The sequence below is a fragment of the Amphiprion ocellaris genome, chromosome 5, assembly GCF_022539595.1.
Source record: "Amphiprion ocellaris isolate individual 3 ecotype Okinawa chromosome 5, ASM2253959v1, whole genome shotgun sequence".
Classification (NCBI taxonomy): domain Eukaryota; kingdom Metazoa; phylum Chordata; class Actinopteri; family Pomacentridae; genus Amphiprion; species Amphiprion ocellaris.
In genome coordinates, this window is record NC_072770.1 from 14,628,399 (window position 1) to 14,652,643 (window position 24,245).

At 38.1% G+C, this 24,245-nt stretch overlaps 3 protein-coding genes across 3 annotated transcripts; all 3 read left to right on the top strand.

Annotated features, from left to right (window-relative positions):
* Positions 1-191: 191 nt before the first annotated feature.
* On the top strand, positions 192-9,164 carry LOC111562661 (serine/arginine-rich splicing factor 6-like). The gene is made up of 6 exons (XM_023261318.3): positions 192-542; positions 2,235-2,377; positions 3,876-3,994; positions 5,745-5,947; positions 6,554-6,625; positions 8,131-9,164. Exons 1-6 carry the CDS (start codon positions 436-438, stop codon positions 8,507-8,509), a joined length of 1,023 nt encoding a protein of 340 aa, XP_023117086.1. The 5' UTR covers positions 192-435; the 3' UTR covers positions 8,510-9,164.
* Positions 9,165-9,903: 739 nt separating this feature from the next.
* Positions 9,904-14,424, top strand: ift52 (intraflagellar transport 52 homolog (Chlamydomonas)). Its single transcript, XM_023261323.3, has 14 exons — positions 9,904-9,998; positions 10,420-10,588; positions 11,024-11,111; positions 11,294-11,423; positions 11,537-11,612; positions 11,782-11,853; positions 11,960-12,086; positions 12,193-12,276; positions 12,397-12,465; positions 12,557-12,711; positions 12,792-12,879; positions 12,996-13,104; positions 13,198-13,343; positions 13,428-14,424. The coding sequence occupies exons 2-14, from the start codon at positions 10,470-10,472 to the stop codon at positions 13,467-13,469; spliced, it is 1,305 nt and encodes a 434-aa protein (XP_023117091.1). The 5' UTR covers positions 9,904-9,998; positions 10,420-10,469; the 3' UTR covers positions 13,470-14,424.
* A 2,184-nt stretch (positions 14,425-16,608) lies between these two features.
* On the top strand, positions 16,609-23,948 carry mybl2b (v-myb avian myeloblastosis viral oncogene homolog-like 2b). The gene is made up of 15 exons (XM_023261326.3): positions 16,609-16,868; positions 17,231-17,327; positions 17,409-17,480; positions 17,565-17,657; positions 17,758-17,978; positions 18,698-18,830; positions 18,923-18,982; positions 19,130-19,336; positions 19,547-19,819; positions 19,904-20,046; positions 20,676-20,775; positions 20,873-20,983; positions 22,560-22,676; positions 22,769-22,900; positions 22,985-23,948. Exons 1-15 carry the CDS (start codon positions 16,849-16,851, stop codon positions 23,111-23,113), a joined length of 1,908 nt encoding a protein of 635 aa, XP_023117094.1. The 5' UTR covers positions 16,609-16,848; the 3' UTR covers positions 23,114-23,948.
* The last annotated feature ends 297 nt before the right edge of the window (positions 23,949-24,245 follow it).

Below are 24,245 nucleotides of genomic sequence, written 5' to 3' on the forward strand. Positions count from 1 at the left end.
AAAAAAAAAAAAAAAAATCCAGGTCTGAAAACATATGCAATTATGCAATTCTGAAAAATTCAGCCAAAATATTTTACAGAATTTCATTTTGGTTCCCAATTATATAAGTCAACTCTGAACAAAGTTTGAAAAGAATTGGACTGACTTGCACATAACGAGTTTGGCACAGTTGTATATTATGGCTGAATTTGAGGGCCTGCGGTCTTCTCTTAAACTTCAACAAATTAAATAATAGTCTGAGGACATCTTAAAGGAGAATTATCGCTGCATGCACAGTACAGAATACCGTGTGAGGTTTTAATAGCGGTGTTTTTGGTCACTTTTGTTGTGAATAATTCTGCCGGAAGTGTGCAGCCTTCGGTGTCTCAGGCCTTCAGTGCCTCACACCAAGTTGTGCCCCAACTTTTAGTAAAGTCCCGTTAAATACCTGCCGTGATGCCTCGGGTGTATGTCGGCAAGCTTAGCTATCACGTTCGAGAGAAAGACATTCAGAGATTTTTTAGCGGTTATGGCAAATTGTTAGAGATAGACCTGAAAAATGGGTAAGATCGTCTCATCTTTCGTAGCAGCATGCTAACTAGCTTCGTGCTAACCTAACGTTAGTCCTGAGCCGGGCCCTAGAGACGCCCTGCCTTTGCCTTTTATTGTGTATACAGTTTACAAACGGTTATTTTTTTTACTATATCCTATCATTATTGTCCAGTAAAGGCGCTGGCAGACGTAACGTTTGGCTAATTTTCAACATATTCTTCGCTCGCATTAGCATAGCTGTTCAGGTTGTGCCAGGGTTAAAAAACAAACAAACAGTGTTAGCAGCCAGCGAAGCACTCGGCATGCAAGGCTAAGTTATAACTTGCTACGATAAAATTAGTTAGATAAACCTTAATGTAGTCACACAGATCCATAACTTGCGGCATGTCAACACTAACTTTTGTCAATCACTTCATCAGTGGCGTCTCCAGACGTGTGGCCAGATGACCACAAAATCTTGGGGTGGCACCCAAAAACCAAAACAGAAACTTCGTTTCAAGAGTTTTATCATGCTGTTGTAGTACAGAGTCCAGCTGAAAACCATGGTTTCATGCACAAAATAGCAGAAATCACATTCCTATATACACTGTGATTTATTATTTTACAATAAATGTTAGAATTAACTGATGTAGATTAAAACTTCCATTATGAATTCAACTTGAAAATGTCCATTCTGGTTGTTTTTTGAGAATACACAGATACGCATATTAACTGCTGCAAATATGTTGTGAAACCGCCAAGTCTCCCTACTAAATAGTAAATATATCAGACCATTGTGGTGAAATGATATCCAGCTGTGTTCAAGCTTAGACTCATAGTGTAACTAATGATTTAACTGCAATGTCTAACAGTGATTCTGTGTGACAGCTCCCCTGTCTGAGGTGCCAAACAGTGTAAAATACCCACAGTGTTAGATCCTGATCAATCTTGTATCCATGTGAGGGATTATTTGTAATTTTTCACAATTAATGAAGTCACATAGAGCTGCTATGTTCATCTAATGCTGCTTTAACTTGCACATAGGCAATGTTGGTGCATTCAGTGAACCTTTGATATTGAATTTTCACTGAAGGAAACATTAGATCTGGGGTGGTCATTGAGATGTTATGATCACAAAACTTGAGAATAAGAAAAAAATCTTGTAAATATTTTCAATAAAATGGGTAACGATCTTCCAAAAAAATCCTAAAAATATCTAAAGTGATTGCGTATATATCAGTAAAACTTCTATTTTCTTTAAGAACATTCACAAAAAAAAATTTGTGAATGTTCTTAAGAAACATTTTTAACATTTCTTTTTTTCCAATAAAAATGTTCAAAGATTTCCCAAAATGTTAAAATGTGGACATCAGAAGTTTCATTGTGAAAATACATTTTTTTTCTCCACATTTTCAAACTTTAAACTGGGTCAATTTTGACCCGCAGGACAACAACAGGGTTAAGGGATGATTAAAGTATTCTATCTGTTTAGGATGCTCATTATAAATGAGGCCTCCATACCTTAGTGTTTAAATTAAGGTTGAATGAATGAATATGGTAAGGTTGGAGACAGCTGGTCTTCAAAGCAGGAAAGGATGTAAGAAATAGCATTTGCCACAGTTTCAGACACTTTCATTATAAAGCTGCTTACAAAAAAGATCTTAATGCATAATGAAAGGAATTGCCATTTCCTTCTTTGGCTCCTGCACGTGTTTTCCTTGTAGGTATGGCTTTGTGGAGTTTGAGGACATGCGGGATGCTGATGATGCTGTGTATGAACTGAATGGAAAGGAGCTGTGTGGGGAGCGCGTCGTCATTGAGCATGCCCGTGGACCGAGGAGGGATGGATACGGCTATGGAGGGCGGAGTAAGTTCAGCACATCTAATTGCAAAACATTGTTTAAATACGGGGTTCTGATCAGTCTCTGTTAACTAACATGATGATATTTACTTTCACTGTCTCTTGATACAATCAGTACTTGTTCCAATAAAGCTGGCAGTACTCGTGTGACTTGTCACACCACAAAATGCTTATTTGACACGTGTTCCCATTAGCGCTCAAGTCCATTCTGCCTGATGGCAGGTAGACACAAAGCTTTCAACAGTAAAAGAGATGTTTGTAAAATACCATGAGTAACATTGATTAAAGCCAAGGTAAGACTTGTGAAGCTTCGATGTATACAATTTGAAGTCAACATTAACAAAGTGCTTGATGTTTCAATTTGAAAGAGTCCACTGCGGGCTGAGTCCGAGTCCAATGAGGGTAAAGATGACTGCCTGACCCGTTTGGCCTGGGCTTTCCCCTTACAATGTGTGTGTGACCTTTGCCCTTTGACCATTGGTTGACATAACCGGAAGCCATGATGACAGCATCCTTTTCCAATAGACCAGGGTGATGGTGAGGAATCCTGTTGGTTTTACTGTTGCAAGACATTTTGCAGAAGACCAACCCAACCCATGTTTCAGCCCTTGCTTTGGCTCCCAGTACTCTTTAGTACAATAAAGAGCTTTTGGTAGGTGTCATCTTTGTCTTAAGTTACAAATGGATAGAGTAAAAACTGAAGAGTATTGTTTTGCTAGTCAGACTACAAAGCAGGAAGTGAGGAAAAACCTACATGTAGTTCAGGTTACAGTAATTAACATGACTTAGTGTAAAGCAAAGTTTGATGTAAAGAATTTTGGAACTACTGCTATGTTTAACAACAAAAACAGCACATTTTCATGCATATTGAGACATAGAATCACCTATAAGATAGTAACAATTTCTCCACCAACATTGAAAATAGCCCATTTAATCATCAAGTGTTAGATTTTGTACAGTGAATGTCATAACCATACATCATGTCTCTGGTTGCTTGCTACTTTTAGCAAAATGACTTCTTTGTAAGTTTTAGTCTAGCTGTGGTCAAAGGAAAAGGCAGTTGTTGCTGTACTTGAAAGAAATCACAAATAAACACAGGTAAATGACAGGAACTGCTGTCTCATCCTTAATTAAGCGGTTTTTAATCCTGGTCCATAGCGTGAAGAGTGCCGCAGGTTTCCTAATTGTTGTCTTTTTACAGGCTAAATTTAAGTGATCCCTAAGTGCACAGCAATATTAAAACTCAGCAGGACCCTGGGCCCACAGGATCAGGATTAAACACCACTGGCATCTTTAATTCCTTGTATTCCCTTTGAGAACTGGCAAAGCTTGATAGTTGTTAGTGTATTATAGGTAAAGGTAGAGGCTTAGGCACAATAAAAAAAACACAGAGATGTCCAGTGTCAGTGATTTTGTAGATCATTTATTCCAGTTCGGAGTCCTCACCTTTTGTTAAAATAATGTGGCTAAAAGTTAAATGGTAATTTCCTTGTCTTTTTTGAAGGTAGCAGCTACAGCAGCTGGAATCGCTCCGGCAGAGATAAGTACGGGCCACCTGTACGCACTGAGCACCGCCTCATTGTGGAGAACCTGTCCAGCAGGTGCAGCTGGCAGGACCTTAAGGTGGGACGTGATCTCTGATAGTTCAGTTTACTGGGTTAGCAGGTATGTTGAGCCTAAGATCAGAGCTTTCAGCATCAAGAAGGTGCCTATCTTTAAACCTGGCTAGATCACCATGATAACTTATGCTGCGGTGCTAGCCTGAGCAGGAATTCCCTTTAGCTGCTTGATGATTCTCTATGAGCGGTACGATTCTCAGCTGAAGGAATATGTTTTATTTGCACACCTGTTGATCTCTACGTTACCAATCCCACAGAATTAAGCCGTGCAGTTCCAGTCTGGCACACTGTATTTGCTGCTCTGCAATGGAAATCCTACATGTATTCAGCTGGTGATGCAGAAATCGCATAAATACATTAGAATGTTTGGTCCTGATTTGCTGCCAAGTCCTGTTGACACTGTAGCTGATGGATCGCATATTATAAAATGGATAATTCTTTTATTTTTATTGCAGCAAATATTCAATCAAAAATATTAATTTCACTTTGATTTGGCCAAAAATTTAAGTCATATCCCGCATTGTGGCACAGCGTCAGACCTAAATGCACTCTAATACAATAATATGTTTAAAAATATGAAGTTTGACAGCTCTAATGTGCAGCTGTCAGTTAGGAATAATCAGCTGCATTGATCGATAAAATAAATATATTCACAGGCAATTAACAGTTTTTGACCAGCATTCCTCTCTTGCATCATTTGCAGTAGCAACGTTTTTACTGTCTTAAATATTTACATTCCTCGTGACACGCACAGAGTCTGAAGCAGAAAGCCTGACTTAGCAAAGAAAGTTGATAACCGCCTTTGTGATGCCTGATATCTCCGACTGGAGCTTTGTCATTTCTGTAGTTTTACATAGTAAAGTCCTCAGTCCATCACTGAGCATCAATTCAAGTGTAGTTGGAGGTTCTACAGTGTTTATATAGTGTGTGTATTCTTTAACTTCATAATAACTATTTTTAGAATAGAATAGAATATTTTTATTGTCAATTTCTCTATGTATCCAGGACATACAGAGGAACCGAAAAGTTCGTTTCTCTCTCGCCATATATTTAAAAAAACTATCCAGATACAGTATAAATAAAATAAATAATATATCTAAAAATCAACCTATGTACCCTGGCAGTAGTGCAAGATAATGACAGCTTATTGAGGTGATAGTAGTGCAATATGGAAGCAGCTTGTTGAGATGTACAGTCGTGGAAATGATTCAGTACATGAACTGATATTATTTCAAATCCAATAGTAGATGTTATTTTAATAGTGACTTGCATTTTGGCAAATAGACTAATGTTGCAGAACTCAAACAGGACCTATTTGATATTGTTGTCAGAATCAGAATGAGTTTTTTTGCCAAGTAGATTTTTACATACAAGGAATTTGATGGGGTGTTTTGGTGTATTTGGTGAAACAATGATGAGAAAAAAATAATTTCAGAAGAAAAAGAAACTTTTTTAAAAGTGTTCAAGTCAATAGACAGTAATTGTTAAAAGACATGAACAGGAAGTGTAGCACATTGGAGGGATGGTAAGAAGAGTAAAAAAGTAAGGTTAAGTATTTAAAGTGTGCAGGAATGTGCAAATTTTTGGCCTGAAAATGTAGAAAATTACATACAGTGTTAACAGCTTGTGATGTGATTCGAAGGAAAATAATAATCCTATTTACAAAACTGTGTGTTTTGTGACTCATTGAGTCCACGTCTATGGTGGAGGCTGTAGGGAGAAATGTTTTTGGTGGCACATTTGTGTCTTTACAGGACTTTATGCGGCAAGCAGGTGAAGTAACCTACGCTGATGCTCATAAAGGACGAGCCAACGAGGGCGTCATCGAATTTCGATCCCGTTCAGACATGAAACGAGCTTTGGAAAAACTAGACGGCACTGATATTAATGGAAGGAAGATCCGTCTGGTGGAAGACAAACCTCGACACCGGCGCTCATATTCTGGCAGCAGATCCAGGTAAGCAAGCATTCAGATGTAACCATGTGTTTAACCCTCCTGTTGTCCTCATTTACGGGCACCAAAAAATACTGTTTCTTTGTCTGAAAAAAAATCCAAAAATTCAGCAAAAAAATTCCCCAAATTTCTGAAAATTTGCAAAACCTTCAGGAAGAAAATTCCAAGAATTCCTTAAAGGTTTTATTTTGAAAAATCCCCCAAATTTGGCAAGAAAATTCTTGTAAATATTTTCAAAAAATGAATAAAAATCTTCAAAAATGTCGTAAAAATGATCTAAAGTGATTACATATATCTCAGTAAAACTTCTAATATTTAAGAACATTCACAAAAAAATCTACCAAAATCCAGCGAAATTCGCTTAATTTTGGTTGATTTTTATGTGAATATTCTTAAACATTTTTAACATTTCTTTTTTCCACCAAAAAATGTGTAAAAATTTCCCAAAAATGTTTCAAATGTGGACATCAGAAGTTTCACTGTGAAAATATATTTTTTCCCCACATTTTCAAACTTTAAAACGGGTCAATTTGACCCGCAGGACAACATGAGGGTTAATGTGTGTTTATTTTCTTTACTCAGTAAGTACTCTTCTTTTTGAACCTACAGGTCTCGGAGCAGACGGCGCTCTCACAGCCGAAGAAGTAGAAGCTCTCACAGTCGGTCCAGATCTCACTCACAGTCAGTGCTGCTTACACTTTAAGTCATAATTCAGCTGCTTTAAGTTGTAACACTCAAAGTGACATTTAAACTAGCATCATCCCCTAATCTTCAAATGACAGCATGCTTTCATCAGGTGTATTTTAAACACATTTATCTCATGTCTCCTCAGCTCACATTTTAGTTCCATGTCTTTTTTATTTTGACTGCTACTTGCACTGCTTTAGATTAGATTTTTTAGCAGCAGGCACGTGTAAATCTTCAGAAAATATTATGCATAGCCTTGCCATTTGGCTGCTATCTTGGTAACACCCTGAGGCAGTTATTTCAGGATAACAATACCAGGTCTCTATCTAAAAGAAATGGGAGAGAGTAATAACTACAATCTCAATGATCACTGAGATGTGAAAACTGCAGCTTTAGAATCACCAGTCAAATGTGATTAATGTTTAAAAATTTGTTAATTTTTGACAAAGATAAGGTTTAAAAATCAAATTTCCTCACAAGTTAGTATTTTTCTGTACACATGTGCAGTTTTATGACAGCACTTGCATTAGTTTAACAACACGATTGACTGGATGTTTACCGCTTTTACTGTTACAAAGCAGTCGGTTGGGTTTTTGGGTGGACAGAGTGGGACATGTGTCCTACGACTGTCATTTTTGGTATTACAAAATTTCCCCCAAAGATTTCTATTCAAGAATTTATACGTACCAGATGGGTCTCTTATAAACATCTGAGGGCTTGAGGTCCAATTTGTGCATCATGATGTCGTCGTCTTCAGGTCGGCTGGTTGGTCAAAATGCTCTCATCCAACCAAATTCTCACTGTTCTCACACAAGGGAAAAGTACTACATCAGTAGCATTTCTGAAATAGCCCATTACTTTTTGCAGTGTGAACACTCGTGCATTTTCTAAAGTTTGAACTCACCTAGGTTAATGGGAACTGCTAGGTCTCACTTGTATAATGTTAAGATTACTCTTACTGAATGTTCTCTGGGAACCAGCTTCAAATTAAATGACACCACATGAAAGCGGTCCTTAGTGTGGCCACATTTTGTTCAAATGGATGGCCAAAAATTCAGTTATGAACTTTGCAGATAGTTGTTTTTGTATATCACAGTCCGAATTATTTCATATGCTGCAAATACAAGCTATTTATGATTATTTTTTAATTTATTTTTGCTAACAAGATGAGCACATTTATGTAATATGGTAACATACAGGCTTTTTTCTCCCCACTTAAACAGTCGATTGCTTAAAGAGTAGGTACGTTTTCTGTTGACCAAGACCTGTTTTCGGTTGACCACAGCCTTAGTGTGATTTTTCAGTTTTTAATGAAGATGCTTTCATGCAAATTTTGTGTTGATGAAGCACCCAGCTGCTATTAATTTAAATTTTACTAAAGTCTCAAATCAGATCCAAGGAATAAAGATTAGACACCCGAAGTTTGTGATGATCAGAAATGCACTAACTCATATGATTAATAGGTTAAATGTGTAATTCTTGTTTTTCTTTTCTTGCAGTTCTCGATCTCGCAGCAAGCACCGCTCTCACTCCAGATCGAAAAGAAAGTCCCACTCCAAATCTCCAGAGAAGTCCCGGTCACACACTTGCAAATCTCAAAGTCCCTCCAAGAGCAAAAAGTCTCGCTCTCACTCAGACACTCGCAAGTCACGCTCAAAGAGCAGATCCAAAGTCAAAGCCGAACGTAAATCCCAGAGTCGTTCCAAGGAGAAATCTTCCATTAAGAAGTCTAGAAGCCACTCGCGCTCCCGTTCAAAGAGTAGAAATGAGAAACATGCCTCAAAATCACCTCTTGGCGAGAACTCCAAGTCCCCAGCGAAGCGCTCGGCCTCCCGCTCCAAGTCTCGCTCTCGATCCAGATCAGCCTCTCAAGACTGACTGGTTGCTTCACTATGTACTCAAGAAAAATGACAAGTTACATCCCAGAGCCGTTTGTTTGAGATGTTTACAGATGGTTTGGTATCTTTTGGCACAAATTTGGAGCTCATGAAATCTATATTTTCTTGGCAATCTTTTTTTGTTGATCTTTTCTGTAAAATGATTCTGAAACAACTACTAGGGGAGATCGCTGAAGCTGTTTTTGAGCTGTCTTCGAGTGATTTTCCTTGTTTTGTCGAAGTGTGTGATTTGAATTCAGCAGCTGACACGATGCAAAAGTGGCTTCATACTTTGATTACCTTTATGTGATAAGTTCAGACAGAAAGATGTAAAGGTCCAAACTAATATTAATATTTCCAACTAATAGATTCACATTTTGCATGTTCTGTGAAATAAAGTTTTTACCTGTTTGCCTTTTCAGAATCTCCAATCTTCCTCCAGTGGGAATGACAATTTGAAACGATCTGCAGCATTTGTTTGTAATGTCACATTGGAATAAAATAACAGACATTTTAAGTAGAGTCTACATTTATTCATGAATATTATTTCTGAAAGGGCACATAGAACTATCTTTTGTTTCACTTGTCTGATGAAATGAGGGGAGCATTGCTGTTGAATCCACTGATTGACTCAATAAAAACATTTTGGTACAAGACCTCAAAATTTGCATTTAACTGCACATACTAAATGAGGATATGACAAAAACTCTTATATATTGCATTACAGCACAATGTGATATACTGTATGTACTGTAAACCAGATATATTTCTGGGATTATGTGTAATTTGGTCAAAAAAACATTGATCAGTCTGTTATGTTGTGCTTCCTGTATGGAAGAAGAAATATCTGGGTCATGCAATTCTGAGGGAATTGGTCGACAATATTAAAAATATTTGAAATCGCAGCTAACTTAAAGGACAAACATAACAGATATGATTCCAATTGCATAAAATACTGAATAAAGAAATGTTAGCAAGCACCTACTTGTCTGCAAACTGCGCTTAATACTAGTTGTAATTTTTCTATTTATCAATCAAATGGTTAAACTATGAAAGTATTAATTATTTACTCTTCCACACTATTTGCACTACATATAAAACACTAACATTTGTACATTCTTTACATGGGACATTTGCATTTTATATTTTTTCTCATTGTTCACTTATTTACCTATATTTATGGTGGTGGGAACTGCACTCTTTTCTGCTGTTGCAACCAAATTCCCCCTAGGTGATTAATAAAGTTTTTCTATTCTATTCTATTCTATTCTATTCTATTCTAAAGCCTTTATTGTCATTGCACTATTCTATTCTATTCGTTTTGTTTCTTTGGAATTTCTCATTTTACTCAGAGATACTGTAAAACGCGGTGAAAAGAAGTGATCAAACTCTATTGTACTCTATTTTGACAGTATGCTTTGTTGCTAGGTGGTTAGCGCCCATAGTTACCACTCTCCCCCAGCATGCACTGCTTCCAAGGGATCTTTGCGGTAAGTTGTTAACATTTATTAACATTAACTTGTAAGGTAGCATACATATGGGACTGAGTATCAGTGCTGAATAGTTACTATAGCTTTGTCTTTGATATAAAGTACTGAAAACAGCAACACTAACGACAGTTAGCTGGCTAGTAGCTACACTGCTAACAATAACGCTAGCCTCTGAATAGCATGTAAGCTAGCGAGCGTCTTAGCCATGTTTGCTAACAGCATCCTAGCATACGACAAAGGATGCTTAGCCTGTTATTTTGATGGACTGCTACTACTACTACTACTTTAATTATTTACGACAGTGTCAATTAAATCTGGTGAATAGACGTGTTAACTCCATCTGCAGCTAGCAACGCTCGTACTAATGTACGAGAAGGGCTTTTGAGACGGGGTCTAACTTGGATTGCAAACCTTTTTCCAGATATATGGATGAATATAAGAGCCTACTTTGGTGACTGAACCAAGAAAATAATGGAAAAAGAACAGTACAACACTGTGATCTTCAATGCTTCTAAAAAGGAGTTGTTTTCTACGAACAATGGATACAAAGCCGTGCAGAAGAGACTAAGAGCTCAATGGAAAATACAAAGGTAAATTGTTTGTGTAGTTAGTCTAACCTGTCTATGTGCTAAGTTATTGTCAGCTCTATTATTCTATTACTACTTTAGCGTGTTTAACGTATTTGATCGAGAGGTAAACAAATATGTACCTTATGATATGCAGTTTAAGGTACCATATGTTGTGATCAACTTGATATTAGCTTAATCTTTCAATATACATATAAAATGGAACAACATTGAGAAATATGTATATAGTTGAGTTAAAAGTAGAAGTTTTAAGTAGTGTGTTGTGGTAGCATACAAGTAAAAGTAAAACTACCTCACCATGGTACTGGAGTGCAGTAGTTGAGTAAATGTGCTTGGCTGCATTGCATTTATTGCTGCTTGGATTGGCTTAACTACAAATTGTTTCATAGTCGGGCAGTTTGAGACAACCTTAGTTGTAAAATACGTCGTCTCCCCTAGTATGAAGGAAGAACTGTCGTCGGAAAGGTTGAAGGGCGTCAAGCTATGGATAACTGCAGGACCAAGGGAGAAGTTCACAGCATCAGAGGTGATGTATTTGGAAAAAACATCTCTTTTGTCTGCTAATTTCTAATCAGTGTAATGATATACAAGGCTTGGGAGAGGTGAAGTGTCAAGCTTGCCAACCAGTGTGAAATAAACTTCTACTGTGGTGTGTTTAAATTTTAGCACAGAAGCTCGTTTTCACACTGTTGTCCTGTTTTATTTCAGCTGGAGGTGCTGAAGCACTACCTGGACGGAGGAGGGAATATCTTGGTCATGCTTGGTGAAGGAGGAGAAATGAAATATGACACTAACATTAATTTTCTCCTGGAGGAGTTTGGAATAATGGTCAACAATGGTACATGTTGAAATTAGCTGGAATGACAGTTAACTTCATCTGTACAGATATTCTTATTTAAATAGTTTTTAACTGTGACGTGCATAATTTCTTCCTCTCCGTTAATATTACAGATGCTGTTGTGAGGAATGTATATTACAAATACTTCCATCCAAAGGAAGCGCTTGTGTCCAATGGTGTATTGAACAGGTTTGTCATTACATTATATGCTGTTTTTCTCATACAAACACACACTGATAATTCAATAACAGTTACATTCACATTTATAATGTATACACTGCCATATTTTTTGCAGTAAATAAACTATGCTTCTACAAACTGGTTCATTATTGCACTTTTCTGCGTCATTCTTGTTTAGAGAAATCAGCCGTGCTGCTGGTAAAGTGGTCACAGGAATCATTGAAGATGAAAATGTTGGAAACAATTCACAGTAAATTATATGCTTCTATATCCCGATTTCTGCATAAAGTATTTAATTTAAAACTAGGCTTTGACAGCTGGTTTCAAACTCAAGCTTTGTGTCTTTATTTGTGCAGGGCTCTCACATTTGTTTACCCGTATGGTGCCACGCTGAGTGTGATGAAGCCTGCCGCCGCTGTTCTTTCAACCGGTTCGGTCTGCTTTCCCCTCAACAGGCCTGTCCTGGCCTTCTATCAGGGCAAGGTCAGAGGCACAGTGCAGTTTTCTTACTCATTCCCTGACCATATAATGTTTGTGAATGTGCATTCGTGATGTGGAGCTGCTGACAGATGTCTCATGTCTTATAAAGGAGTCCGGCAAACTGGTTGTTCTGGGTTCCTGCCACATGTTCAGTGACCAATACATAGACAAAGAGGAGAACAGTAAAATCATGGTGAGTCCAGTTCACAATTATAGACTTTTTTTGGCAATTAATATATCAGAATGGTGCAAGGGTGCTAATTCTGAGCCTTTAGAATTTGAGCCCACTTTTATCTGCCTCATTTTCTTTCAGGATGTTGTGCTCCAGTGGCTAATGACTGATACTATCCAGCTAAATCAGATTGATGCAGAAGACCCGGAGGTGAGGAAGTATCATGTACATGACAAGAGAGTGGCACCGCTAATTGTCTTTTAAATTCAACGCTCTTTCTCCATCTTGTTTGTACCCTTAGATCACAGATTACACCATGTTGCCAGATACAGGGTGCTTGTCAGAACAGCTCAGAGTGTGCTTACAAGAGGGTGATGAAAACCCCCGGGACTTCACTTCTCTCTTTGATATGTCTTTGTTCAATCTATCTACTGACGCTTTACCCCAAGTCATCAGGTGACAATGCAAAATAAACTTCATTTCCTCTTCAATCACTGCTGTTTCTTTGATAGCTAAACAGTTTTTTCCCCTTTCAGTGCTTACAAGCAGCTTAACGTCAAAGACGAGCCTCTCCAGCTGATCACACCACAGTTTGAAACCCTTCTGCCTCAGCTTCAACCTGCTGTAAGTTTCAGTCCTGTCCGAGCTGCTGTTTTTACAGATATAGAATTTGAAATAAAGCTATTTTCTTAAAGCCCCACAAGTTTAAACCTAGAAGTGGCCGTTGTCTTGCCTTTTAGGTCTTTCCACCTGCTTTAAATGATTTGCCTCCACCCATGCTGGACCTGTTTGATCTAGACGAAACATTTTCATCTGAGAAAGTGCGGCTAGCACAGCTCACCAATAAATGTAAGTTCAACACGCTGCTACACGATCGTTAACTGGTTCAGACTTAATAGAAAAAAAGTGTACGCTGTGATTTTAAACTGCTTCCATTCACAGGTACAGATGATGATCTTGAGTTTTACGTGCGCAAATGTGGTGAAATTCTTGGGGTGACTGCCAAGTTGGATAAAGACCATAGGGACGCCAAGCACATCTTGGAGCACATTTTCTTCCAGGTTGTTGAATTCAAGAAGCTCAATCAGGTGAGTGCCATTCAGGTTTCTTGCAGCTAACTTTATTTTACACTGAAGGCCTTGTCTAAAGAGTTTTTTCCCCTCCTCTTGCAGGAGCATGATATCGACACTGAAGCACCATTCACCCCACAGTGACTGGATTCCAACAACGTTTTGAATGTTTTCAGCTCCGTCTTTAATAAATGCTGCGTAGGGATGGAGCAGATTTGTGTACATAGTCATGAAGGAGAGAGGGCTGTTACAGTGGTGGTGGGAAACAAAGTTATAATTTTCTATTGTATTTCATTGTGCAAATCACATTACAAGAATATACTAAAGCAAATAAAGTTATTCATTCCTTTATTAAAATATTCAATTATTTAAAAAAAAGAAAAAAAAAAGCATTTTGTAATTATGCACATGGAGCCTTCTGCATTAGTCGTCTACATGGATCCTGTAAAAACAGAAATAGTGTATGAGCTAGAACACGGATTTGCAGATTTTAATAGAGTATAAAATTATTTTTAAAAGAAAACTGATGATCTTTACATTTTTCAGGGAGAAACTTCAGCTCGTGAATGTTGGGATTTTGGACTCCATGTTTGCTCCTGAATGCTGCCCTCCATGTTGATTCTGGGGCTGTTGCTCTCTGATTTGATCACAGACACATCCCATGACATTTGTGAGGCTGTGAGATCACTGTATGATTGATCAAAATAAGCAGCCTTCTGCTGCTTTTGAAGAAGCATTTGGGGAGTTGAGGACATTCCCTGCAAAGGTACCACTAGGTGACAACTGGCAGCCTTCTGAGTGTTCAAACTATTCAGTGAAAACCCCTGACTGGGAGAAATGGGGTCTGATGACAGGCAGAGAGAAGCGAAGATGGACACTCTGGAGTCAGATCCATCAGCTACTGTATCATTTGACACTCTTGATATGGACAGTTGCTCCAGTGACAAAGCAGACAGCAAACTCTGTTCCCCGAAAAACTTTCTGTCAAGCTCCGATGGAGATGAGCACTCAAAGCTTTTCATATCTAGAAAGTACAATGTTAGGCACTGCTTAGAATCGACTTATCTGAACAGACATGAATAAATCATTTTCAGAATAAGAGCAATTTTCTTACCTTTAATGACAAAGGCTTTCTCCATTGTTTCCAGTGTCCGTCACTGTCAGCTGAGCTGCTGGTGGATTTTAAACTGTTGGAGCTGCTTGTTAATTGACACAGCTGGAGTCTGAGCAGGTAATCAGCCTTGAAGAGGAAGAGACACCTTTTAGTCAGGATTACTTCAGAGGAAAAGAGTTACTTTTACATTTTATTGTCAGTTTTCAAACCACTTCATTAGAGGCAAATAAATAAAATTTGGGCTACAATAGTGACTTTCCATTTAATCAGACTTTAAAGGTCATTGAATAGTATAAAAATACCTATCACAATTTCCCACAGCCCAAGGTGTCAGCCCAAATATACTTAATTTGTGTAGAATCAAATGAAAGTTTGAAGCAGAGAATATTTAATGTTTTTAAATGATAATTGCATAAGTTATTTACCAGTTATCAAACTGCTGCAAAATAATTCTCTGTCAATTAAGTGACCAATTAATATCAACTATACTAAGATTATATATTTTTTTATTGTGGTAAATTTAGCAGTTTTTTATGCTCCTTATTTTCTGTAATAATTTGAGGGAGATGCCATGACCTCTCAGAATCAACTTTTGTTGTTTATGTTGTATCATTGCTTTTTTCCTACTTTTTAGGCACTGCATTTCTTACATTATGCCATTTTGTTTTGTCTGAGTAATATCTGGCACAAGAATTTCCTTCAGGATTAACCCTTAGATGCACGAGTGATTGGACCCTACACTCTTCCATAAGTGGGTCAAAAATGACCCAGATAAGAATCAATGTGTTTTTATGTCATTTTGGTAAAAAAGAATCATTTGTATTATTGTTTGTATTATATTTTTGTCCACACAAGAATGATTTCATGTTTGAAATAAGTTTACTTTTCACTTCATAACAGATTTTGAACATTTTGATGACTGAAAAAGAAGAATATTACACAGAACAGCAATAGAAGAATGTCAACATCCATTTTGTTGACATTTTTCCACTCTTTTCCTCCAGCTTTTGCTGCTGTTCATCCCTCCAAGTCCAAGTTTGTGTACTTCATCACCTCTTGTATGATATTATCAGTGAAAAGAGCTTGAGGTAATAATACAAGCATTACAATTTCTGTAAAAGTAGAAAAGGTAACTTAAAAATGTAAATGGAATGATATAAAAACATGTTTTTTTTAAGAATAGCTGGAATATGAAAGGCTAAAAACTTTTCATTACAAAGATATTGCAGGAAAACAACCTCACCGGGTCATTTTTGACCCACTTTTGCATTTAAGGGTAAATAAAATTTCATCTTTTATACTGACAAGCTACATGATTTATGTTGTCATTCTATTGTAGAAATAAATGTTTCCTACTTTTTAGTGTGAACATTTTGAATTATATGTTTATTTTTAGACTCTTGCTTATATACTGCATATAATTATCAGTTATGAAAGTTGGAAAGAAACTTGGGTTGTGTCCAAAACTCTATCACTACACACTTATTTTATTTCAGTAATGTATCTTACTTATATCTAATCACTTTCCTTCTTTTTTGGCACTGCATTTCTTATGTCAGGGAAATATCTAGCACAAGAGTTTCTTTTGGGATTAATGAAGTTTTGTCTGATTTTAAACCTATTGTAGTAGAAAAAAACAGCTGAAGGGGTCACTCTTTTCAGATTTGGTTGATTTTCTATAGAATGAATCAGGGGTGTTTATTCATGACAATTTACAGGACTTAGTGGCTCACTATTGTAGAAATAAATGTTTCCAACTTTTAGACTCTATATAACTATATAGTAGGAAGGTTGAAAAAAAACTTGGGCTGTGTCTGAAATCAGTCAATACACACATTTTATTTCAGGAATGTATCATACTTTTAGCCTATTGGTTTTCTTCTTTTTGGGCACTGCATTTCTTATGTCATTTTGTTTTTCTGGACAATATGTGGCACAAGAATTTCCTTCGGGATTAATAAAGTTTGATTTTACTTTATTTTATCTTAGCTTTATAAAATGAAATAAATGTGTCCTACTTTTCAGTGTGTACATTTTAATTAGGACGAACCCTGCATTCAATGTTTTATTTACGCTGGAAGAAACTTGGGTTGTGCCTGGACACCAGTTGCCCTGCCTTCCTCCGCGCACATCTAATGCGCACCTACGTCACTAGCCTGCTTCTACGATAGAGAAGGGCGCGAGATAGAAATCAAGGAGCGCGGACTCTGCGGCCGCTCCGCTGCTGCTGCTCTCAGGCTGTAAACCAGCTCAACACAGCCGCGCTGAGCCTCCATCTCCACCTCGGGCCACAGGAAAGGCACTGAAAACGCCGAATACAACGATATTACACGGAATATTCTCGCACATGACGAGCAGCGGCGGCAGAAAAACTCACCGTCTGAACGTAAACAACAGAAACAGAGGGAAATGTCTTGGTGGCCGCGCGGGTAAGACGTTGGTTTTTGCTCTCTGAACTAACTTTAGCATTAGCATGACTTCTTTTTTAATCATATGCGGAGGGTTTAACATTTAAATATACAGTGTTAAAGGCGCTCCTTTGGATCAAGTTTGCTGTTTTGGCCTAGACTTATCATTTTGTGCCGCCCTTTTTTCCGGACAGCCAGACACACCAATTAAATACGTAAACTTTCTCTGTCCGTCGATTATGCTAGTTATTGACCAACTAGTCCCAGACAGTTAAGCAGAAAAAATGAACCCGATAGTCTAGTTGTCTTCAGTATACCACCAGGGTGGGTCAGGCCTTCTCTGTCAGCTGGATTCATGCACATCACAGCTGTTTGTTTCCCAGTGAGGATGGAGAGGAGGCCCTGCATCAAGACACTGATTCTGATGTGGCAGAGCAGAGGGACGGTGGAAAACTGAAAGTGAAGTGGACACAAGAGGAGGTGATTGTTGTGACTCTTCCCATTGATCCAAAATGTGTTTTTCAGTTGTCATAAACGTGCTAATTGCATTCATTGTTGCAGGATGACTTGCTCAAGGCACTGGTTCAAAAACTTGGACCCAATGACTGGAAGTACATAGCCAGCAACATACCAGTGAGCTTTATCAACTTTTCTTTTCATTGTCTGTTTTATTATCAACACAAATCAGCATTTTGAAGCTTCTCTTGTCTTGTTTAGAGTCACACTGAACACCAGTGTCAGCACCGTTGGTTTAAGGTTTTGGATCCAGAATTGGTTAAAGGTCCCTGGACCAAAGAGGAGGATGAGAAGGTTGGTAGTTAGTAGTTCATGGAGTTAAGATCTGACTCAAAAAAAGACAGTGTGATTGGTGAAAATTAGTTGCGTTCAAATGCATTTTTATCTCCTCCAGGTCATAGAGCTTGTGAACCTCTACGGCAACAAACAGTGGGCCATGGTAGCCAAGCATCTCAAAGGCAGACTGGGGAAGCAGTGCAGAGAGCGCTGGCACAACCACCTCAATCCCAACGTTAAGAAGTCATCGTGGACAGCTGAGGAGGACCTCATCATCTACAAGGCTCACTGCCTGCTTGGAAACCGCTGGGCCGAGATTGCAAAGCTGCTCCCCGGAAGGTAAATAGTAAAGCTGTGCCAATATTAGGGAAAAACCGACAGTATCTGTTTATTCTGCAATATATATTGGGGTGGTTTTGTAGGGGATTGCATCTACATTGAAATAAAATAATGTCTCATGGTGTAACGCTGGCAAAGACATTTGAAATACAGTGGTTTGGATGGTATTCAGATCTTTGCCCTCATACAGACCTTTGAGGTGCTGCTTAAAATTACCAAAGCAAATAAATTATGTTAACAATTAAAAGACACTCCTGACAGAGTACATATTTTTGATCAGCATCATCCTGTCTGTAGCTAAAACCTTTTTCATTCAACTGATGGCTTGTCTTCTTGAAACCACATCTTCCTTTTGAGTGTTTACCTCCTGCTCTTGTGAATAACAAAATAAGAAGAACTCGGTGTATCCAGGAAGCTTAAATCACAGTAAACAATGAGAGTCTTCTCTTGTACATTAGTCATGGAAAATGAAGCAGCAAAAAACAGTTGTGACTTGATATGTTTGAGTTTATCTGCCTTTACTTGACATGACAGTTCCAGTGATGTGACTAATGTGCACGTCGATGCTGAAATTATATATTGTGCAGCTCTAGTAAATAACTTCTATCTGTGCTATGATTACCCCAGAAGATGATTTTAAGATTGTAGACGTGGTTTTCAATGTGGAAAATAAAGCCTTGCCTTCTTTGGAGAGTTCATGTCATAATATTTATTCACAGGACGGACAACGCAGTGAAGAATCACTGGAATTCAACCATCAAACGCAAGTTAGAGATGGGCTTCTACGCCGGGGAGGTCTTTAGGCCAAATGAACTTGAGGAGCTGTTGGCTCGTGTTAATAAAGACATGCAGGTGGGCGGTATTTCCTTGCAGTTCTCCTTTAAGATACATGCACAGTGTTGAACTTTATGAACTAATGAAAATTCTGTTTTCTGATTACACAGATGTCCAGCTGCTCTCAAGACGGTTTAGACAAGGATGTAGAGCAGAAACCCCATCCTTCGGTAAGTGAGCATTCTCATGTATTTGAAAAATATCCCAAGTTGGAAGTCAGACTTCGTGTAAATAGGTCTTTCTGTAGACTATCTATATATACTACACACCTGCATTTGCCAATTGCTATTTTTATATATGTCTTTTTTCTACAACAGTTGCAGGAAATGTTGGTTGCTGATAAAGCTGGTCCCACTGAAGCTGGGCCGTCAAAGCCTGTCTCCTCTCCAAAGGACAGTTTAAGCCTCAAGACTGAACCAGACACCTCAGGAGAAGTCAGCTGCACCAACTGGGTGGTGGACAGCTCAGGTTTTCTCTCTCCTACTGGCCCAGTGCTGAAGGAAGTGCTGGATATGGTGGATGGGGTAAATTAATATAAGTGTCATTATGTCTCATTTTAAAATCCTTTTCAGATCATTTGTGCTGCTGACATACTGTTATTATATTATTTTGTCTATATTATATGGTAATATACTAGACATCTGTGTTAAAATTATAGACATTTATGCTGTCCTTTAGTGCATTTCAGAGACTAGATGTACAGCTGACAAATCAAATGTCTTTTGTGCACTAAGGACTTCGATGGCTGGTGCAACCTTGCAGCCTTCGACCTGCCAGAGGACAATCCCAGCCCAGAACGCCACCAGTTTCGTCTGGAGGGCAGCGCCTTGCAAGAGCTGAGTAAAGGCAGCAAAGGGGAACTCATCCCCATCTCTCCAGGTGGGGTTACGCCTCCCTCCATACTGAACCGCAGAAGCCGGAGACGCATCGCCTTGTCTCCAGACGGCAATAATTCCATGACACCGAAGAGCACGCCTGTCAAAATCTTGCCCTTTTCTCCATCTCAGGTAAGCCGTCAGAGTTAATACTGTGGTGCTGCTCCTGATGTCACCTTAAAGTCCTCTGCTGATGACTGTATTTTTTTTCCTCAGTTCCTCAACATGTGGACCAAGCAGGACACTCATGACCTGGAGAACCCGTCCCTCACTTCCACACCAGTATGCAGCCAGAAAGCCATTGTTACCACACCGCTACAGCGGGACAAGACCCCCCTCACTCAGAAGGAAAACTCTGTGTAAGTGATCTTTAATGATGTGTTCTCATCGCTCGTTCTATGGGTATGCATCGGGTTTACAATTGGCAAAATACCCTTATTCTTTCCTCTTTTTAAATTATTATACATTGAAAGACATTTAAAGAATATACAGATAACTTTAGCTTATGAACAGTAATTCAGTAACTGCTAAAATATAAAGTTCTCTGGTTAATGTAAGACTAATGGGGACTTTTCTTGATCAGTTCTGTAATCTTCCGGTTAATCTCCTCTAATGTCAACACTTTGGTCATCTTCATAGTTCACAGTCTAAACCTTCTTTATTTGTGGTACATTGCTCATGAAATACAGTGGGCTACACCTGTTCATTTAATTAATCAGAAACATAAAATTAACAGTAGATTTATTACTTCTGAAAAATCTAGTGTTTCTGTCTTGTCTGTCCACAAAATGTGTCTTTGAGTAGCTTTTTGGAGATTGCAAGTATTTAAAGGTAGACCTAGTGAAAGTCTAAAAGGAATTGTAAAGGCTTTTGATTTGATAGGTCCATTTTATCAAACAGTTCTATTAAACTCCATCCCACTTTTGAACACAGATCTGAGAATCGGTTCACAATTGCCTCTTAGTTTCCATCATCTGTTACCCTGTAGATTTGTTACACCTAACCACAAGTCTGAGCTCTGTACGTCTCCACGCACTCCAACACCATTCAAAAATGCCATGGAGAAGTACGGTCCTCTGCAACCTCTGGTGGGTGTCTTTCTATGTTGACAACAATACGCTTTCTTGTTTGTTTTATTTCTTTTTTCAAGCTGCATTAACTGTATCTTTTGCCATGTCATCTTAGCCTCAGACTCCGAATCTTGAAGATGACATAAACGAGGTCATCCTAAGAGATGCAGGGATCAACTTGGTCGTTGTACGTTCAACGCCACCTGAGCAAAGGCGCAAAACCATGGTAACTACCAGTCTGCTTTAATACTTTACACCTATGTGAGTTCTTTAAAGACCTGTTAAAGATAAAACGCAACATTTATAAATGTCCTATACTTGGTAGAAAAGACAGCATTGAAGCTGGTTGTGAAAAAAACACAGTCACACTGACATTTCTGCTGACTGTGCTGAACAGCATGGCATATTTTACAGCCTTGAAATAGATAGAATGTAGTTATTTAACAGTTCTGTTTTGGTGGGTTTTAATTAATCATCTGGGCATTTCCTAGAGGAGATTGTTGACTGAGTTGTCAAACCACCTGGATACTCATCATGTTCTTCTATCTGTACATCTCAGTATATTTACAAGTCTGTGTCAGTAAAGGATTTACCCAGACCACTGAAAGAATTACTGATTGAGACATGAAGAAGTGAGCAGGACCCCAGGTTACCGTGATTTAAAGCCTGTATTCACTTTCTATAATGTGCGTGCTGGGTTTTCAAATTTTAGACAGATTCTTTAACCAGTGGTCGGCCGTGTTGAAAGTCAGTAGTTAGTTACATGTTGAAAAATGAATGAAATACACTACCAGTCAAAAGTTTGGACACACCTTCTCATTTAATGGTTTTTCTTTAGTTTCATGACTGTTTACATTGTAGATTGTCACTGAAGGCATCAAAACTATGAATGAAAGATGGAGTTAAAAAAAAGCAGTGTTTTGTTCAAAGCAGTTGCACTTCCTTAGGTGTGTCTTCTACAGACAAATTAGAATTTGTGTACATGTTCTTGAACAAACCGTCATCTGAACATGTGACTCTTTCCCTGCTTACTTTCTCATTATGCAGTTGTGACCCTGTAATGCACACAACACACTTGCACAGTTCTAGAAGTGTTAGCATGCACCTGAGATGTTACTGAAAATTTGTTCGAACAATTTGATTTATTTATTTACTAAAAATATTGCAGAAGACAAAGGTTGCGTCGCTACTGTCAGAAAAATTTGAGACTGATGCTGAACACTGCTAACTTTAAAAATTCTAATACATGCTTCAGATCATATATACGCTACGAGTAAAAAGTTTGGACACGCCTTCTCATTTAATGTTTTTTTTCTTTCTTTTCATGACTATTTACATAGTAGATTCATGCTGAAGGCATCAAAACTATGAATGAACACATATGGAATAATGTAGTAAACAAAAAAAGTGAAATAAGTCAAAACATGTTTTATATTTTAGATTTGTCAAAATAGCCACACTTCGCATTGACTACTGCTTTGCACACTCTCGGCATGTCAGTAGTCCCATTTTTAGCTCCATCCTGCTTTCTGAATTCACACCTTGGAGCTACGTATCACTGTTCAGTGTTCCTCTGCAGCTTCACAAAGCAGCCTTGTTCAGTCACAACCCCCATCTAGATATTTCTAGGCTCCTGCTGCCACCATCATATCAGAATGCTTTGTGCTAACATGTCTTCGTTTGTGTGCTACTTCACCAACAGCCCAAAGATTTGTTGTGCTGTTTTAGACAGAAAGTGTACCTCATTGTTGACATTCCTGATCAAACTATTTACTCAGAACTCCTTGTTTTTGTTTTCCCAGCATCGTCCTCCTATGAAGAAAGTGCGTAAATCACTGGCTCTAGATGTCATAGACTGCCAAGTGATGCCCGCATCTAAACGCAAATCTGTCAAAACTGAAGCCAAGCACACCATCAAGGTAAAGTGTGTGTATCAGTGTGTCATTAGCTTGTCCGTAGATTTGGCACGTCCTAATTCTTGGCTTTTTCTCCTCTTATTTTCACCAAACAGGAAGAACCTGTGATAGTTTCTGTCAGTTCCTCTTCGTTTTGCAGTAAGCGGCATGAAAATATTTTGGATCAGGGCTTTCTTTTGGGACCCAGCGACAGTGCGATATTTTCTAGCACAGCTCCTCCAGTTCCAGTAAGTTTCTGCCCTTTTGAAAGGAATGATTACGGTCATTAATGAGTATTTTACATAAGCTGTGATCTAACTCTGTCTTTACAGATGTCAAAAGAATGGGAGACGGTTGTTTGTGGGCAAACTAAAGACCAGCTTATAATGACGGAGAAAGCAAGACGCTATCTTCGCTCACTGAAGTCCCACGCTCCCAACCGGGCTCTGATTTTGTCCTGACATGTATCAAGTTTACACCAACATGTTACACATACAGAACTTAATGTTGTTGTTTTTCCCTAAATTTTTGCTGGGGTAATTTGTGGTGAAGAAAAGGACATGTCATGTGTCGGGGTTAGTACAGTGTCTGACCAAGTAATTAGCAATCAAACCATTGACATAATATAGCTCTGCCACTCATTTCAGAGATAATGGTGCTTCTAGATTTAGACTCACTCCGACAAGTTTGTGACATTTCACTGATTTATAGTTGTTTCAGTGTGTTTGAACAATGAATGTAAGAAAGAAAAATCAACGTTAGATACCTTTGCTGTCACTGAAAAGACATGGTTTTACATTACATAATGTATCTGTAATTTAACAGTGTTTTAAAATTGTGAACTGTACAAACACTCAGGTTGCACCTCCTTCATTTATCACTTATCTTAATATGAAGTAGTCTGATCAGTAATATGCTGAGAGCTAATTGTCTTGTTGTAGTATCTGTTTAGCATGTGTATAGATTTACAATATACATCTCAGTACACATTCGAAGTTAGGTTCCTGCACAGGGAAATGAGGCATTCGCTGACAATACAATAGTGACAAAAATCAATAATTCATCAAAGTGACTTACTTAAGATCAAAAAAAATTACGATTACAACTGGGAAGTTGTTTTATTCTGCAGTAGCCTTGTAGCTGAGAATTTGTGGATGCATGACATCAACACTGACTTTTGATGGCAGGGGTATTGTGTAATTTGGCACTGTTTGTAAATATTTTGTGTTGTATGCTTTTACTCTATCATACAACATTTTGCCATGGAAGTCAATAAATCTCAAAATGTCTAATGCATATTTGCTTTCTGAATGTGTCTAATTGTTTAACAAGGTCAGTTGACTCAGATGCACATTTAATAAAGTTAAGTTGAATGACTTCATTAGTTTTAGACGGCTGATTGTGATTTAACAAGTTGCTTTGGATGTAGAAATAACAAAATTGCACACATCAACTGCGTCTTGCTGATTCTGTCATGAGAAGTAAGGGAATAAGTATTAATATTATAATAATATGCAGATTAGTACATGTATTACAGGATTTAAGTTACCCTGTCTTTAATTAACATCCAAATTAACATTTTAATTCATTGTA